General features: G+C 45.8%; 1 protein-coding gene across 1 annotated transcript in view; it reads left to right on the top strand.

Moving 5' to 3' along the window:
* The first annotated feature begins 1,624 nt into the window (after window positions 1-1,624).
* The window catches only part of LOC135260306 (transcriptional activator GLI3-like), a 57,282-nt gene continuing 39,107 nt past the window's right edge, over window positions 1,625-19,799 (top strand). The window contains exons 1-2 of the mRNA XM_064345549.1: window positions 1,625-1,987; window positions 10,156-10,322. Coding sequence (XP_064201619.1) covers window positions 10,184-10,322 — 139 coding nt within the window. The 5' untranslated portion in view covers window positions 1,625-1,987; window positions 10,156-10,183. The remainder of the gene's footprint in view (window positions 1,988-10,155; window positions 10,323-19,799) is intronic.

The raw sequence follows: 19,799 nt of genomic DNA, 5'->3' as shown, positions 1-19,799 counted from the left end.
TTGTACGGTAGGTTATGACAAAATATACTGCTACCTTAAAGAGATATCAACCCATTACTTTAATATGTGATTTTACTTGACTTTGAAGAAACAAATGCCCATCTAAGAGTTATACCATTAGGTTATATTATCCATACCAATATCTCAAGACATCATGCTTCACATTTAAACTGACCTATATACGTAACATATTTCAAATGTAATCAATATGTATATTAATATTCTGAAATATGTTATTTTATTAGAATATGAAAATATGATTTTTAAAAATTAAAATAAGAAACATATAAAAATATGAAACTTTAAAAAACTAAACACAATTTTGTTGGCAGGTTAAACTGTACCTATTTCTTCCAAATGATGTCTAGATTTATGTATTCTTATGGCCATTGTTTAAAATATTTTTGAGTAAATGTCGTAAGTAAAATAATAGAGAAAAATTAGAGAATGGGTTAGTTTATTTATTGATTTAACTCATTTTTATTTTAAAGGTACAAATAAAACACTCCAGATATTATCCAGGTAAATAAATGTCGCAATCCCGACATCTGAAAATATGCGGTCAGTAAAATCAAAACTCCTTTAAAATGTGAATATCTGTTCATGTTCAGGAGGACATCGGGGCCTTCTCATAGGAGAGGCTTCTGATCTCCAGTGCCTCTCCGTGCTTAAATCCACGACATGACATCATCAGCATGCTTATTATGCATTTCAGGGCCGAGCCTCTTTTTGTAAAAAAAAAAAGTTCACAGCTAGCATTGACTTTTACTAATGCCCTCACAGCAATTTTGCTTGTTTTGCTTGTCACTCATTGTTGTTTATTACAGCTTGGAATAAATGATTATGTGTGAGCAGCTAGCAATATATGTAAACGTTCTTGTTACACATAATTATTTATTAAAATATTTGAATACAATTAACATGTCTGAATGGCTGTGTGAATTTGAGGCAGGTTGAAGATGATAATCTAGAATCACAGAGCCATTTGCTCTCAGTTTAATGAGTTGCGTGATAAAAAAAAAAAAACAATGGGCGTCTGCCACAGCCATACACGAAGTCATTGCAGGCCTTTGGCGATAAACATTTTGCAATCCTTATATTCACTCGGTACTGTTTGAACAATTCCCCCTTGGGAGTGATTATAAAAATACAAGGTGGCAAGGCCTTCTTTCCATAACTAATTAATGTGTTGTTTTGGCAGTGTTCATTTCCACTCTAGGTCATTTACAATAGTTTATTTCAAGCTAACTACAAAAACCAGAATATGCCATGTTGTTTCCCTCCCTATTCGTGAAAAATGGGTACATGTGCGAACTTACATCACTGTAGTGAGACATAACCTGCCATATCTTCTTCTCAATTGAGTGTAATGGGGTTAAATGTAGGATATCAAACAGTCCAACGATTCTTTCTGGGCGTTGTCGTACAAAGTAATTCGTGTATGAGTATTTGTTTTGATTGGCTATACGTTATGCTCCGGTCCTGGCGAGCAAGTGCTACGGCAGCATGATCGTTCATTCTCTGGTTGGTGGTCAATACCACTTCGGAAACTGCACGGATCCTTGCACATGCTGGGCGGCCGGATAAAGCAATGGAGAGAGAGAGAGAGAGAGAGAGAGAGGGAGGGGGGGAGGAGTCGTGGGAAGGAAAACGCAGCTGGAGAGCCACACGTTTCCCTCCTTCCCTACATAAAACACAAGTACAGTAATAATACTCTAGTTGCGAGACCTTTTTCAGCACACACATTTTTCTGCGGGTACATTGTCTTGAGAATTCTGGCAGGAATGTAAAGAGTTTCAATCAACTGAGTTGGGAACTGCTGGAAGGAGAGGGTGGGAAAAGACAAACTTCTCTAACAGCGATTTTGGATACGATTTTAAAAGGGAAGTTTTTTGAGCGCAAGGTTGGCAACCGCGAAGCGCGAGACAAATCTACACCTGGCAGGGCGAACAAAATAAACGTTAAATGCTAAACTGTCCTCGCGCACGTAAGTATGAGAACGGAATGAACTGGAAAGTAATTTTTGTGAATGGCATGCTCGCTGGTCTTTTGAAAGTTCGATAAAGAAAAGTTGAGTGCCTGCAGCGCATTCTGTCAGCGATATCATATTTCACACTAGAATATGTGGTTTGCAGAATTTATAGCTCATAGAGAAAGGGGTCGTAAGACGAAAGAACGGAAAAAGTTCGAGTGAAGCTACTATTCGGCCCTGCCCACCTCCTAAAAATGGAACATACCACTTTAAGTTCGTCGTAATATTCATATTTATCAGCATTCTGCATGCATTATATATAAGGCGTGCTTTGTCTGTGTTTATTGAAGAGTGGGATCTATTCTGAAACATCTCACATGTTCTCCTCTCGCGCGTAACTTTTTGTGACTAATAGTATCTTGGAAAGAAAAAGGTTATTTGCATACTCGCTATTTTGCACCGTGGATCAATGAAGTTTAACCAACCGCACGTCTAATTTAGCAGTGGTTAACGCGTGCAGAAACTGATTGCTAAGTGATGCAATCTGTGCTGTTTCCTCTGAACTTGAATGATTTTTGTTTATTAGTAGATTTGGACCTGGGCTGCATGGTTACATTTATTTGTGGCCTGAACTTCAAAACGAAAACTTTAGGCAGAATAGAAACGTGGTGGCCTTGATGAATATTAAAACAGTTGTCCTGGCATGCAGTCCTATGCGCATTCTTTAACGTACTTAAACGTACTTAAACGCCACATATATATTTAATATTGATCGATTATATTGATTCATATTAATCGACTATAAATTTGGCAGCTTATAACAACCAGATCCTAGCAGTGCAGTCGTATTTTACCAGAAATCTGGTTAGGTATTATACATGAACATCCGTTCATGTATAATATCTTTGACATTGTACTGTATTTTATATTTGGTCGGAGTAACTCCTGTCCATCTCTTGACCACAATTCCAAACAGTAGCCGTTTGTGCAAAAAGTGCATGCAAAAGTTATCCTTGGCGTATCTCTGTATAATTAACTGGGGGAAACATGCTCCCAGAAAACGAATACGGTTGGTTTTTAAAATTGGTTATTTGTCGCCAGGAGACTTAAAAGTCCTGATGAAAGTATTTTTTTTTTTTGCTTTCCCCTTTTCCTTTTTGCACTGTGCACTTGAAATCTTATTCTATTGGCATATGTTGTGGTGAGTGCAATCTCCAGTGCACGCTGGCCCATTTGAAAAGGCACAAGAAAACAGATGAAGTGCATCGACTTTTAAAAGCACCCGTTTTAAGACAGCAGTGTGAAGACTTGGAATGTTTGTTTGAAGATGCAGGCTCCGGGGAGTGCAGAGGGAGTACCTCTGTACAAAAGCGAGTTGGATTCTGTGGTGTCGCAGTACGGTTTGGCAGTTTAGTGTAACTTCATGGTGGCGATTAAATCGTGACTAACTTGCTGGTGGTACCGGCGAAGGAGTGGATGCATCTGTATTGTAGATATTGGAAGAAATTTCACAGTTCAAACTACTGCATTTAAATTAGTGTTCAAAAATGTAAGAAAACATATTTCATATTTTAATTCGCTTTCGCAGTTTTTTGCCTGTTGAACATGTCGCCCTTCTCGCGTAGTTTCATTGCTGTGACGAATCTTTTCCTCTGTAGTAGCCATTTGCTCACAAACGAGCCAGTCGGCACTAGAGCTGCAGCGAAACTCGGAACCCAACCGTCAACGAGGAGAATTTTCTCCCCTGAACTTCTGAGAAGTACGGTCCAGAAAGTGCTCAGTGTAGCTCGTTGGGAGGATTCAACCGAAGCATAGGCTGCAGTAATCTGCAGAATGTGCGAAATGGAGCTTAGATGTGTTCCTGGCATGTGCCTTTATTGTCTGGGCAACCTCGAGAGGCCTAGAGAAGGCTTCTCTTCAGCTCTTCTGAGAATGCACACTTTCCTTTCTGCAAGGAGGTGAGCACTGAACTTTCTGATTTTGGACGGGGCTAAAGCAGCACCCGCCCCCGCCTGTAGTACCCTGTAAATGTGTCTCTGGGACCATGGCAGAGGGAAGGTGGGGGGAGCGTCCATTTTTGTCCAAAAATGCTTCTCGGAAACACTCACCCGCAGGGGGGGGACTGGTTTGGCGCTGCGGTTCCGAATGGATTCGGGGCCCCGGTGCTGAGCGGCGCGGTTCCGCGCGGACTCCCGCGAGGCTCTGCCGGGAACGTCGGCGAGCACCCCGTCCCGGGTCGGGCGGACGGAGAGTGGGGATTGCGCCGATGACGGATTCAAAATGGAAGGCCGATAATGAAATGAAAGCCCTCGCAGCTGGACTGCCCGTTAACGAAGGACACTGTGACCTGCACCTCCCACCTTCTGAGAGAGAGAGAGAGAGAGAGAGAGAGAGAGATGCAGAGAGAGAGAGAGAGAGAGAGAGTGAGAGAGAGACGGAAAGAGAGAGAAAAATGAGAAATGATTCCCTAAACTGTCCTTGAAATACTTATGTCCTCCTCCTTACTCGAAGATTGAAGGGAGGGAACTGCTTTTATCAGACAGTCTGACGCGGACCCCCCTGCAGGAGGAGGTGTGATGGAGGGACGGAGCGCAATCGTCACCAAACCCCAGGAGCACGGTGGGAAAGAAAATAAAGCTTTTCCAAAAAAAACAAAAAAAAATGTTGGATTTGATGGTGGTTGTTCGGTCAGTACTGCGGGTCATGAACCCAGGCTTCGGTACAGTGTCCTTTGCTTTGCCCGGTCAGTGGGGGAACTGTCCCAGTGCAGTTTTGCTGTGCAGCGCATGCAGTGAATGTGGCGATGGCTCGGTATTCGGTGCAGAGCCTGTGATTCAGCTAAAAGCTTTGAAAGAGTAGGGTTTTTTGGAATGTTTCCTTAGCCAGTGCTCTAGAACTCCATTGCTTTCAGTCACCAGTAGTGATTGTTACATCGGCATTAGAATGGTCAGTTAAGAACATTCTAATCACATATTTGTGATCTTAAAACTTCAAGGGTTATATTGAACTTAATAAAAGATATCATCACAATGGAATACCAGTTTAAAAAAACTGATGAGAAAGTACTGGCAGGCGGCAGGGGTACTTTGTCAAATGCTTATTTTTCTCCGAGCATAACTGAGGAGTCTATTAAAGTGTCTCTTAATATTTAGAATGTTTCGATGAAACAGGAAAGCATGGTTGGCCTGAATGGAACCCAGAACATAAATACTTTTCTGGTAAGGGAATTGTATGAGCCTATTATTCAGCACTTGTAAAAGGTTTTTACTGTGGGGGTAATGTAAGGGTGGGAAGATGATCTGTTGCGGCGACTTCTCCTGTTTAGGAGAAGTCGGGGTCAAGTCGAAACATCGTGGATTAATGTGAGGATGATTAGAGGGAAGCCATTGTTTGCTTCGCCCTGTTGTGGAACGACAGCGTTTTCTCTCGGTGATTGCTTGCAGATGTAGACGCTGGGACAGAAGAGGCTGGCCGTAGGAGGAAAGAGAAAATAACGTTCGAGTGAAGTCCGCTCTCATGAGTAAAGAGTCCAAGGGCAGCTGTGGACACGTCCCGCCTGTAATCTATCTAATTTAAGGGAAATGGGTCAATTACAGACGGTCACAATGAGGTGTGTTTTAACCGCATACCGTGATGTGGTTGATTGTAATTAAAGGAAAGTGACACGCAAGCTTAGACATCTTAGCGGAATGAATTGCGAAGACTTGGAAACGACTAATGAGGGGGCCATCGCGAACGATTTGGGATGTAGAAAATTCAGATCTTCAGATTCACGGGCCTGCGTCCGCGTCTGCGCTTTCACGTGAACGCGGATCGCTGAAGCGTTGCGACTGCGTTGCAGCTGCGTTGTCACAGCGTTGCTTCAGGATAATCCTGCATGCATTGCATTACATTAAATTACATTACATTTATTTGGCAGACGCTTTTATTCGAAGCGACGTACAATAAGTGCATACCAAAGGTTCTTGGAGCAACTACAAAACACAGGTCCCGATAAGGTACAATACTCATTTTGTGCAGTTATTCATAGCCATGAACAGATTGAGTCCAGTTCACTCAGTACACGTTACTCTGACCTAACCTATGCGGAGTCAAACTAGCATGTGTGTGTGTGGCATTGCACACGCGGGCCTCTATAGTGCAGCAGGGCTGGTCAGCCCAGCTGGAGGGATTTCCAGTGAACGGAAGCACCAGCCTTCTGCACACGGGGGTACTGGAGCATGCATGCACCAGTGTGCTCCCCACACCCCCCCCAGTTAATGGAATGTGATGCTGGATGGGCAACCCCCTTAGGGTCAGCCGTTCTACATGGGGGTAGAAAAGGAAAGAACGGTGGATAATAAAAAGTTGTCATACTGGAACACCCATGACAGGCGTTTGAAGTGAACCTGTTGATATCGGATATGATATGATATGATTTGATTTGATCTTGGTATGATGTGGTATATGATCTCAGGCTAATATGAATGCCTTGTCCCTGCTGGTGAAACTGTGCCAAGCCTGAGCAAGTGCCAGAACACAGCCGGGTTCAGCTTACAAAGCATCATTCAGCATCACCCGGGTCATCTGGTACAGTACCTGGTGCTGTAATGCAAGGCACATGAGACGGAAACGAAAAAGGAGAACATTGGGATGCTATACCGTGTTTTAATCCTTTTGAGAATGGACCTGTCACAAATGTAGGGCAGGGAGATCTGCCGTCCTGTAGGCTTTCGATATGCCTGATTCTAATAATTAGGAGCTCAACAAGATCTCTAGCTGTGGAATGAGGTGTGCTTTGTTTGGGTTGGAGTGAAAATATACAGAAGAGTAGATCTCCAGGAACACAGGTTGGGCACCTGTGATGCGGCGACAGTGTAACTCGTGATTTACAGTGTACAGTATATGTATGCCTGTTACACACCGGGACATGACTGAATGTTTTTTAACCCTCTATGGTGTGAGATCACAAATGTGTGATTAGAACGTTCTTAACTGAACATTCTAATGCTGATGTAACAATCACAGCTGGTAATTGAAAGCCATGGAGTTCTAGAACACTGACTTAGAACCTTTGACAAAACATTCCAAAAAATCATCCACCCTAAGAACAATCACGTGCCACAGTGCAAGCGCTGGATGTGTGCTTTTTCACAGCCCAGATAGCCTGAATGCACTGCAGCTTCGCCCCATATGCTCCCGCAGTATCCCCCCACTTCCAGTCCGCTGACCTGTCATTATGCAGTTTGCCTGGCCTACCCTGTGGCATTTCTGAAGCAGGGCCAGAGGCGGCTGAGGCTTGCGGCCGCGGAGTCACGGTCTGTGATTGGCTCTCGCCCGGGTTTTGAAAAACAACGCGGTGCCAAACGGCGGTTTGATCCGTGCCTCGGTCGACGGCGCGCTTCGGGGTGGAAAACGTGCTCCGAGGAAGACTCCCTCAGGGCTCTTGGAAGCGCATTTAACTCAAGACCTGGAACTTCTGGAAAAAAAATTTAGAAAAAGAAGAAGAAGAAGGAGAAGAAAAAGAAGCAGATGAAGAAGAAGAAGGAGAAGAAAAAGAAGCAGATGAAAAAGAAGAAGAAAAAGAAGCAGATGAAAAAGAAGGAGAAGAAAAAGAAGCAGATGAAGAAGAAGAAGGAGAAGAAAAAGAAGCAGATGAAAAAAAAGAAGAAGGAAAAGAAAAAGAAGCAGATGAAGAAGAAGAAGAAGGAGAAGAAAAAGAAGCAGATGAAAAAGAGGAAATGACATCTAAAGCATCCCTCCCGCAGACAAAATGGGTGATTTAGAGCCACGGCGCTCTCTCCACGGGACCCTTTCAGACGAACCCCGGTTTTTTTAATAATCGCGTGTTCCCTTTGAGCCGCTCTTCTGCTTTCGCTAGTTTACTCTGGAGGGTTCCGCAGACCCCAAATGCGTCCTCCGTCCACGCTGCGGCACGTCCTGCGATTTACTGCACCCTGTCCTGGCAATAGGAGGGAGCAGAGAGGGAGCAGCGTATGAATGGTAGTAAAATCTGGCTTGTGCCCCCCCCACCCTCCCCCCCCCATACTGGGGCTCTGAGTCAGGCCTGGGTGTATGTGGTGATCGGTACCTGGCCCTGACAGTGCTGTAATAGAGTTGTTCGGATCCTGGGAAGCCTGCCCAAGTGTCCGGTTTCTGCTTTTGGAACCGGAGTCCCCCCCCCCCCCCCCTCCACTAACGGTTCGCGCACAGCGATTCGCGGTCCCAGGAAAATCCCAAACCCCGGCTGGTTCTTCGCAGACGGTTTTTAAATCAGTAACACTGCAGGGACCTGAGACAGCTTTATTCCAGTCTCTTTTGAGAGCCGTGGCAAAGGAGCAGAAATTCCTGTCAGCTGCATTAGTGGAGAATACACATCATCCGCACAGGAGTGCTTATCATTGCGTTTCATTGCGTTATTCGAGTCCACTTATGGATATGGAATTGCACTACTGTGTCCCATTTTGTGTGGGATGAAATGCTAACCGTTGGTCAGCTGTGTAGTATCTGTAGCGGTTTAGTGTACGGAAATGTAACCTTATTAAGCATATAAATGTGTATGCTTATTCCTTATCGTTGTAAGCGAATGGGAATGCGTGGGACAGGGTTGACCTGAAGTCACTTCACAGTCACTTTTATGTGCCAGAGGTACCTTGAACCTGTACTTGATGGCCTGTTAGATCAAGCGAAGGCGATGGGAGTTAAATCAAGTGATCCAGGGGTATGGCCTGAGAAAACTACTAAATCTGTCCCTCGAGGACAGTAATGTTGGTTTTCATTCTTCTCTAATCAGGACTGATTTAAACCTGGGACACCGATCAGTGTCATTACTTTGGACGGAGTGTAGCACAGTGGGTAAGGAACTGGTCTTGTAACCGAAAGGTCGCAGGTTCGATTCCCGGGTAAGGACACTGCCGTTGTACCCTTGAGCAAGGTACTTAACTGGAATTGCTTCAGTGTATATATCCAGCTGTATAAATGGATACAATGTAAAATGCTATGTAAAAGTTGTGTAAGTCGCTCTGGATAAGAGCGTCTGCTAAATGCCTGTAATGTAATTGGTCAATTAACCATCAGGTAGAAAAAAAAAAAAAAATAGCAGTACTACTGGCCTCGAGAGGGTGTGGGTGAGTTCCCAAAGCTGCCAAAGGAGGCGCTGTTGGTGGAGTTTGCTTAGTGACAGAGAACATTCTGTAGACTGATTAATAGGTGTTTGTGCTGTAACAGACTTCCAGAATAAGTTCAATTATTCCCCTCGCCCAACTTATTTAAATGTACTTATCTATAAAATGTGCTGTACAGGCAGTTGAGAGGCTTCAGAATCAATTTAGTTGCCTTTGATCTCAAAAAAGTTTTCAATTTTGAATGAGGCAACTTTACTATCACTACTCCAGAAGCCAAAGAAGGACAAAACAGCAAGCAACCCCAAAACTAAACATTATATATATCAAATTATTGTATTTGAAATAATTTGAATTAAATGAAGAATCTTTTTTGTGAAACAGTGCAGTGTCCTTCAGTCGCTCAGCAAGTGGCTCGCCCCTTTCACTGAGAACAGCAATAACGACGTGCCACCAGTAGAGGGCGTAAAGGCCACTAAAGCGGTCACACGCCCTGTTGAGTTCTCTTAAAATCAATATGGTTCTTTCTGTTAACCTAATCCGTATAATCTCATTCGCATCACTGTTTATTTGTGCGTGCGCTGCAGTGGTCAGATCAAGCCATTGAGAAGGCCAAGGGAAACTTGGTAATGTAAAAGTGGTAGAGAAAGAGGCGGTTTCTTCCAGTCACATTTAAGCCCCGAACTCTGTGGAAGCTGGGAGGGCAGAGGCCAGTGCCTGGATTCAGCTTCCTATGCGGCCTGTTTATCTGACTGGTGTATCAGGTAACCATAGCCAACCATTACTTGACCAGGGCCGTGCGTTGGGCCCGCCTCCCCAGTTACCCGTTTTCTATGCGCATGCGTATATGTACTGTGCGGTTCACGTGTTCGTCTCAATAACTGACGGGGGCCTGCTGGTCGAAACGTCGTCTCTTTATTAAACGCTGACTGGGAGCATTCAGAAGCGGGGTGCGGGTGACCCTTATCTCTTACGGGTTCATATTTTCGTTTGCCCCGCACCCGTCTGTAATTTTTAGATGTGCGCAAATTTCTTGTCTCCTTTTTCGGTCACCAGCTTGTCCCCTTTTTTGTGGCCCTCCAGCAGGTGACAGGGTAATGCGAGGCGCACCATGGACGGCCAGTCCCAGTCCCAGACCAGTTCAGCCGCGGAGAAGAAGAAGAGGCTGGAGAGCATCGTGGGAAGCCGACGGTCCTCCGGCCGGGCCGATGTGAGCGAGAAGGCCGTGGCCTCCAGCACCACCTCCAACGGTAGGGACCGGCGTTAGCGGCGTTAGCGGAGACAGCCCGGCCAAAACCCCTCCATCTTCTCTCTGCTCTCCCCCCCCCTCTCTCTCTTTAAAATGGAGCTGCTTTCAGCCTCGCGAAAGTTCCGTCAGCTTGGAAAAGTAATTGCAAGAAGTCACTGGTTCATTTAAGAAAAACAAGACCGGGTCAAAACCTAGTGTATGGCTGGACCGGCCGACCAACGGTGTAACTTCATAACTCGGCCGACCAATGGTGTAACTTCATCATTCAGTCACTCAGTCACAGACATTCGCATTTGTAGGGCTGGTCCCGCTGTTGCGGTCCAGCCAAAAATCTGTCGAAGAACAAGAACATAACAGCAATGGAGGGGGGGGAGGTGTTGGGGGATTAGATGGATGTTCCTGAAATGGCAGCTGTATTGCTTGTGTTTTTGTTGTATTGCTTGTGTTTTTGTGTGTTTGCGTATTTTGGTATGTGTGTGTGTTTGTGTGTTTGTGTGCGTGTGTGCTTGAGCGTGTTTTCGTATGTAAGTCGATTACTCTGTCCGAGCTTGTGCAAGAGTCTTTCTGAGCACTTCTGTTTGCGGTGTCTGTTTGTGCGAGTGTTAGCGTCCGTGTGTTTATCCGTGCGTGTTATATTGTGTCTGCAGCGTGTGCGACAGTGAGTGGTCTGTCACTCCTGGGGCGGTGATGATGATGTCAGGTTCTCAGGTCAGGTCTGTAAGAGGGCACTTCAATCTGTTTCGGATGAAATAAGACGCCGCCTGCGTTGCGAGTTCTCTGCAGTTAAATAAGAGGGGGAAAATGTACATCAGCACAGGAAGCTGGGGGTCAGGCTCGGGGATTTGGAATCCATCCTTTGGAGCAGAGTTCCACTCCCCGATGGCCAATTTGGTTCTTTAATAAAAGGCTAAGTAAACAAATCTCACCATAAATCACCATACCCAGCCAGACTGGAAATATTTCATATGAGATGGGACTCATATGAGATGGGACTATGACCGCCACTCTTATGAAAAGCACTGTATAAGAATTACATCAGTGGAATCTCTAGCAATGCTGAAAGCGGCAAGAGTGTGTAACTGGGAAAAAATAAGTCGGGAGCCCTTTTGTGAATTTAACCTTTGACCTTGTGACCTGGGAATCTAGGGGGAAAAAAATCTGGACGCCATTTGCGTTTAATCAAAAGTCATATGTAACTGGCTCAGAAAACAGGAGAAAAATATATACCAGGAGTCTCTGACCAAGACCTTTGACCTTCGACCTTTGTGACCTGAAGCCAGCAGGGTTCTGAGGGGCCGAGAAGATAATATTTGTGCCAGTTTCCCCTGCTGTGCTGGCGGCCTTGAAGCTGCTAATCGAAAAAACGCCAGGCGCTTCTGTAGCTTTGGCCTTTGTCCCCGTAACCTGAATGTCTGGGGAACAGCAGGGAGAGCACTATCGTCAAGTTCCCTCAAAACCAATATAGTTCGGAAGACTGGAAATAAAGAAAAATCAGACAGGAAGTGCTGTAACCTTGCTGTAAAATGGATAGTGTTCTAAGGTCCTGTGAATAAAATGCTTGTGACCAATAACGGTTGGTGTCGGTGAGTAGAAATGGTTGCCACTGACAGATGGTGGGATTGACCTGAAAAATTGACGCCATATAAAAATAGGTGCAGAACATAACTTCACACTGCTGTATAGGACACACCTGGGCTGAAACTATTTTTTTTTAAAGCCCTTGGAATCGATATCGAAGTTGAGGATCACAGACCGACTGAGATTTGAACCTGAAATTGGAATTCTTTCTCTCCAGCACCTGACCAATGTGCGGAGGGGCACTGCTGTCTCACAAGTAGGAGGTTCTGGGTTCGGGTCCTGTCCCCGCATGGAGTTTGCGTGTCCCCCCCTTTGTTTCCCGTAGGTGTCCTCCGGGTGCTCCGGTTGCCCCCCACAGCCGAAAACATGGCCCAGGGTCCACAGATGAAAAAATTATCCTGCCTGGCTATTTTACACGCTCTCTGGCGCACTTACAGAAATGTCATTTGTTACAAGGATGGTCGGTCGGTGGATTTTACAACAAAACTTTGGAGGTCAGACTCAAGAAAATGTCATGTACAGCACATATGTATATATTCTCTTTCTTTAGTCTCTTTCTCTGTCCACCTCTCTCTTTTTTTCTCTGTGTCTCTCCTTCCTTTTTTGCGGTCTTAACGGCCCTCCTCCTCAAGTGAACTTGGTGAAATTCTGGTGTAGTTACGGCTCAATCTTGGCCCAGAGGGAGCGCGCTCCCGCGGTTGGCTAAATGGCCAGCCTGCTCTTTTCACCTTTCAGCCCAGTGCCATCTCTCCTCCCCTCCCCATCACTCTCCCAGCAGGTGGACCTCTCAATCTGCAGGTCCTTTTGTTGCCTTCCTGGAAAAAAAAAACCCCCAAAAAAAACCAAGTTCGGCCCCATGGCCTGAATAAACCCCATCATCACAAAATAACTTCCAACAAGAAAAGTGTTGAGAGAGACATCCACGCTTTGGCTTTTCTTACTACATATCATCTGAGTAAGAAAAAGTTCCTGCTTGGGTGGGTTTTCTGAGAGAGTTTTTTTAAGCTCCCCAATTTTTTTGATAAAATGTGCTTAAGTGCAATTTTCAGTAAGGTTTTCACTTTTCAGCTTTGGCTGTCTGGAACCATTTCTGTCTTCTGCCCACAGTCCAGGAGCAGCTATGAGAAATGGGACCTGGTTATTTTCCCTTTTTTTTTTGTTGGTGAGATTTTTAATGTCAGTCTCTTCTCTCTCCCCCTCTCCTCTAAGTGTGTCTGCCTTACCCACTCATTTCTCCATTTACCTCCTCCCTCTCTCTCTTCCTCTGAGAGAAACACACTCTGATAAGAGGTTATGAGCAGTGACACTGATATCTGTTAATTGGTTGGTAACTGAAGGGGGAAGTACTGCCCCAGCAGTACACGGAACAAACTGTGGCTAGCTGCTCACTCTCCACACCTTCACTCCCCGGATGGCTGATTCGTTGCATTACATTACATTACAGGCATTTAGCAGATGCTCTTATCCAGAGCGACTTACACAAGTTTTTACATAGCATTTGCATTGCATCTGTTTATGCAGCTGGATACACACTGAAGAAATACAGGTTAAGCACCTTTCTCAAGGGCACAATTCCCTGCCTGGGAATTGAACCTCTGACCTCTCGGTTACAAGACCAGCTCCTTACCCATTATACTACACTGCTGCCAATTCAGTGGAACGTGATTTCACTGATTCAGTTCAGGGTCCTACTGAGTGTTTTGGTCATGTTGACCAGATGGTGGAGGGATGGGGCAACTTATTTTCAATCACGGTTTTTTTTTTAAACAAGAGCGTGGAATTACGGAAACGTGTTTCGGTAACCATACTTCTTTTGATGTACCTTTTCAAAATAGTATAACTTCTTTTTGTCCATTGAGACTATTATTCTCCGCGTCGGTGTTCGTTTGTTTACCAGCTGGTAGCTTGGCGCAGTGACGTGTAACGGATACGTTTCTCTATTGTTTCAGCGTTGTGTTTCATGTCTGTGACGCCAGGTGTCAGGACCAGATTTCAGACGGCATGCATGCAGGTCTGAGCTCCTGTTTCAATCATGCCCCACTCTTGGCTTGACATAAAAGTATCGAGAAGTTTCACTATAATGTATCTGCCTGTGTGTGCGTGTGCATGTGTGCGTGCGTGTGTGCGTGTGTGTGTGTGTGCGCAGTGCATACCATTGTGTAGTCTTCCATGATTTCCTTGTTTGAAGTGGGTAAAGCCCATATCGCTAATGAGTCAAGTGCCTTTATGACATCATTGCCACCTAGCCCTGTCAGAACTGTAGCGCTGTCAGAACACGCCCGCGTTCCGCTCCCATCCCCTCAGTAGATCTGTTCCCCTCAGTCCCCTCAGTGAGTCTGCAGTGTGGGTCTGGAGGGCTGGTGCTGAGGACCCAAACCCGAGTGGTCCAGTGTACCAGGAAGACAGTGGCGCCACTCCAAACAGCGCATGCGATCAGACAGCTATGGGCTTGAGGGAAACTCCAGTGTCTCTACAGCCACGCAGGGCTGACTGGTATTTCAGTCGCAAATCAATCTCTCTCTCTCTCTCTCTCTCTCTCTCTCTGTCTCTCTCTCTCTCGGACGGGCTGAATGTACTTCTTCTCATTCCCACACCATTTTATTATTATTATTATTATTATTATTATTATTATTATTATTTTTTTTTAGGGAGGGGCTTTCGGTTTGGCCATCATTTCTATTTTAAATGTGCGCTCTCAGATGAAAGTCGGGGGGGGAGTTGTGGGATACACAGCGGGGTAGCAGAGCTGGGATTTCTGTCCTCATTTATTTTTAAGCCCGGCTGCACCTTTGGGGATTTTGTGTATTCGCATTAGTGTGCGTTCAGCCTGGCGTTGCCTCTACTGCGGACAGTGAGGAGGAGTGTTCCGCAGTTCTGCATGGTTTTTGGCCAAGAGAAATAGACCTCTGGCCAAAGTTCCTCCCCTACCGCTGCCCTTTGTTGATTTTTTATTCTCATGTTTTTCCTCCCAAGAATTACTCGGAATGACCAGAGCCTTTTTTTTTTTTGTCTTTCCCTTGAAGTATCCTGGATTCGGCCCTTTTGGGAACGCTGTTGAAGTCGAAGGCACACGGCAGTCCTTTGGGGGGATGCGTGAAGCGGACATGTTTGTTCACTCAAATGCTCGTTCAGCGCGTTCGAATTTTATGGCAGATCCATTTGGTCAAATCATATTTCCTTTGCATTGCTTTTCCATTTTTTTGGAATTCTGTGTCAAATAGTGTTTTTTAAGGCAGTGAAGTACTCATGTAGTCCCTTCCTGTGCACTGCACTCCTTTTTTTGCTTTTCCAGTAGATGAAAAACACAATGACATTCTACGGTACCGTATAATGTCGTTGTCCCGTGCTCCAGACTAAAAACTAGAGGTGACAGATCCTTCTCTGTGAGGGCTCCCAAGCTCTGGAATTCACTGTCTGTTAAAATTCGAAAGGCAGAGACAGTTATACTGTCTCTTTTAAAAACACTTTTTTTAGATTGGCCTTTGGGTGAATTGTTTGATCATTTTATGCTATTATAATTTCATATTGTGGTTTTTCAGTATTCTCTTATCCTTTTCATGCATACATGTGTACGTACGTATGAATTCACATGGAACAAAAAACACTCTATCTGCAACATAATAAAATCAAGTAGAACTGATGTAAATACTGTGCAGTGCACTCCTGCAAAAAAAAAAAAAAAGCACTGCAGTGTTTTTAAGACTTAAGAAGTCTGAAAGGGGAAACAAAAATCAGATTATTGACTTTATGCTTGTGGGTGCATGAAGAATTCTGTCTGTCCTACCGCAGTGTGAAAGCTGGCATCTGGAAAGGCTTAAATAAACTTAAATAAGCAGACTGTTTCAGCTTCAGAGAGACTTCCCAGTAGTGATGGGTGAGACCACAAGCTACGTAAACACTGCAGGCATGAACACCTTTTGGAGTCTAAACAGCACTAGCAAGATCTATTAATACTACCACGTTAATTAGGACAACTATTGGACACATACAGTGCCAGTGTGTATCGTCTGCCATGTATGTGTATTGCCTTTTCATTAAAAAGTAATTTCCTTTCCTTTAAGATGTACTGTTCTATCAGATAATAGTTAAGCCAAGGTGTCTGTGAACACTGACAAAATTCCATTGGCATGACGAATCCACGTGTTTGGGTCTCATTGAAGTCAGTCCCATTCATTCCCTGGTTATTTCCATTTCAGGATGAACCTTGAATGCCCCCAGAGTGACATCATTTTCTAGAAAGAACAGAGACTCGAAATGAAATGACTAAATTAATATTTTCACCATCAAGAAATGTCATTGTAAGGGACAGACCAGCGCTAAATGACAAAGGTGTCCCAGCACCAAGGAACAGACAAACAGGCCTACTGAGGATCCAAAAAATGGACAAAAAAGACAATCCCCCCCTATTGAGACGCAAAATAAAGTGCAGCTGTCAGCTCAGCAAGCGCTAAGACGGTAAATAAATTGATTTTACAGATATCGTGACGGATTTCTTGGGTCAGACGTCTTTGGATCGGATCGCATGTATAATTTTGGCAGACTTATGTAGTAGTTACGGAGATCTCTGCTGGAGTTGTCTGCATTATCCTAGCAGCTGGCTATAGGTTTACCTTGTAAGTAAGTGTGACTGTAGCACACGCTTGTAACACAGCTCTGTAAGTCCACTGGTGTTGTTCAGTGTAAGGAGAGAAAGGGCTTGTTTTGTGCAGAAGCTATATCCTCCCTAATAATAATTCTTCTTCACTTGTATTTTCACCCGTCCATCCATCCCTTATCTCTACCCACCTATTCCTGGTCAGGGTCACGGGAGGTGATAGAGCCTATCCCAGCATGCGTCGGGCGAGAGGCAGGACTACGCCCTGGTCAGTTTGCCAGTCCGTCGCAGGACACACACACACACACGCCATTCAGTCACACACTCGTATGATGCGCTACAGGGAAAATGGCTCTGCGAGGGTGTCCCAGCCTCATTTCGCGGTATAAAAGCGTCTTTGAACGCGCCGGGCTCTTAACGAGGGGCCGGGGTGCGTTCGAACCCAGCACACGGTCCCATTACACCGCCGGAGAAAGACGCTGAAATACCAGGGACAGGAATATGAGCTGTGTTTGGGGAAGAGGAGGTTGAGTGCTACCCCCCCCCCCCCCCCGTCTTTTCACAGTCCCTCACTGACACCACGGGAGGAAGGAGGACTCTGAAACATAAAAGGCCGGGGAGCTTCAACTTTCGGCCTTGAATCCACGCGCAGGAAATGGCCGCCGCGCTCCCGGCTCCCTCATTGGCCCTTTTCATTCTTTGGCCCCCCGGGCCCCAGCCGCCGCCGCCGCCGCTAAGTGTTAAAGAGTGCAACCGCCGCGGAGATTCCTGCCTTCCTCCGCGCTCTCTGGCCCGTCGAGGTCTGGCAAAGTCTTTTTTTCCCCTGGTGACTCTGACGGGCCCCCCAATCTGATGGAGAATTGGCGAAGGCAAGCATGTGGGCGTAAAAAAAAAGAGATGGAAGACAGGAGAGGTTACGGATTAGAGACACGTTGGGCTGATGGTCTGCTGGGTTGCTGCTGAGTTCAGGCTTTTTTGGCTGGCGTTTCTCCTGTTTGGAAATGTAGTGAAAAATGCGCGTGCAAGCTTGTTCAAGATAATAACTGTCAAATTATTTGCGTGGAATTGATAGGATAATATGTCAAGCTGTTGCAAAGCTCCAGTTTTCCAGGAATGGGAGCATAAGGCAGTTTAAACCAATAGAACGGATTAAAACCGGCAAGAAGAAGAAGCTGAATTTCAAGAGGGCCCTCACATGTGCCATGGAAATGGAGGGATAGCAGATTTTCCTCAAGTGTTGAGTGAGAGAGGGAGGCAGAAAGAGAGAGAGAGACAGAGAGTGCGTGAGAGAGAGAGAGAAAGAGAGAGAGAGAGAGAGACAGAGAGTGCGTGAGAGAGAGAGAGAGAGAGAGAGAGAGTGAGTGAGAGAGAGAGAGAGAGACAGAGAGTGCGTGAGAGAGAGAGAGAGAGAGAGAGATTTTTGCATCTGAAATACCAGTCAGCCCTGTGTGACCCGTGGCCCACTGTACACAAAACCGCTGAGTTCAGCATAACCTGCAGTAATGAACCTCCTCTCCCCACTGGAGGGGTTTGTAAACGGGAAGGAGGGCAAGTCTGACTTAACGATTAGCGCAGTGCCCTTTGACCCCTGTGTCCGGAACGACAGCTGTCTGAATAGGGTGAGGGTTTACTAAGGGGGTGTGGCTAATGGACTGTTTCTGTGAACAAGCAGTGCAGGGAGGGGATGGTGGGCGAGTGGCGTGGCGGGTGGGGGTTCATGGGGTTGGGGGTTTGGCGGGGTGAGAGGCAGTTAGTGGGAGAGGGCTGGAGTCAATTTGAATGGGCAGAAGGGGAATTCTGAGCACAGATACTGTAAGTGCAGCAGAGTGGAACATCCGGCACTAGAGCAAGTAACCACACTGGGGGGGGGGGGGGCGGACACTGAGATGTAAAACTAATACCACCTTCTCATTCATCGGCAGACTCTAAGCTGAAACATACTAAAAGTGCCAGTCTTCTGATTTTCTGTGGTCAAATTTCAGCAAAGCAGCTTTGTCTTTGTTCTTTTGCTGTGTTTGGAGGCGTGTGCTGCTTTGTGTACGTTGGAACGCAGTTTTGACAAGGGGTTGAGGAAAGCAGAAGATCTCTGACTCATCCATTTTTTTTGTGGCTGTTTTTCTGAATTAACTGCGGCCCGCTGCGAGCCAAGGTCTGGAGTCCGCCAGGAGAGGGACTGCTCGCTCTCTCGCTCGCTCTCTCGCGCTCGCGATCTCGCCATGTAGCTGGCCCCGGTTGCCATGGCGAGCGGAGTGTCTCCCTTGCCCGTAATTCCGCAGCGGAATGCAGCGAGCCCTGAACGAGCTCCCTTTCAGGGACAGACAGAGCCGCTGGCCAGTAAGCACGGTGAATGAGATCGGACAGCTTAGCCAAGCGTGTGAGCTTAATGAGAAGTGTTTCGGGGGCGGGCTGAAGTTTAGCAGTGACTGTATCTGCGGTTAAAAGGCCCGTGTCTGGGGATCTGTGTGTGTTCAATGAAGCCGCACAGTCAACATGTTCATTTGGCCCCGGAAAGCTACACGTCTGTCTCTTCAAATAGACCGGTGACGAAAGCCAGACCTATGCTTGTAATGTTAAATTGATGATCCTGTACTACAGCCGTGTATGAAAAGCCCTGACCCTTGCCTACACTGCCGCCAACAGGACAGCCCCCATCTACTTGCAGGACATGACTCAATTCTATGTGCCTGCTCGACCACTCCGCTCTGCAGCAGCAGGGCGTCTTGTAACCCCTCCCACCCGCCCAAAGGGATCACAGAGCTTCTCCACCCTAGCTCCCCAGTGGTGGAACGAACTCCCCGTCCCTCTCCGAACCTCCCCCTCACTATCCATCTTCCGCCGTGGCCTGAAGACTCATCTCTTCAGACTATACCTAGAATAACCACCACCATGCTGTGTATATATCATATTTTATGTAAATAATAAATTGATGACTCACCTGTGTACTTACAGGCCGTGGTGATAGAAAATGTCACAGTTCTGCTATTACTATGCCTAATGCAGTTTCATTTGAAGTATTACATTCAATATTTTAAAAATTGGTCATTATGGCGTCTTCTTCTTCTTCTCCTTTTTCTTCTCCTTCTTCTACTCCTCCTTCCTCAACAGAAATAGATTTTGCCAATGTGATCCATCTTTTGCTAACAACAGAGTCTGAGAAATTAGTGAAAGGTGTCACTGGCTCTGCAACCCCTAATTTGGTCCCTTGAAGTCTTGACGCAGGCAGACTATTTTAAGTCCATTTGCGCAAACATTTGTCAGAAGTCATACCTGTGACCTTTAGGTTACAAGACCAACTCCTCGCCCATT

Source organism: Anguilla rostrata, chromosome 8, assembly GCF_018555375.3.
Source record: "Anguilla rostrata isolate EN2019 chromosome 8, ASM1855537v3, whole genome shotgun sequence".
In the NCBI taxonomy this organism is placed as follows: domain Eukaryota; kingdom Metazoa; phylum Chordata; class Actinopteri; order Anguilliformes; family Anguillidae; genus Anguilla; species Anguilla rostrata.
The sequence above is the reverse complement of the archived record's forward strand: the minus strand, read 5'-3'. Positions and strand labels throughout refer to the sequence as shown.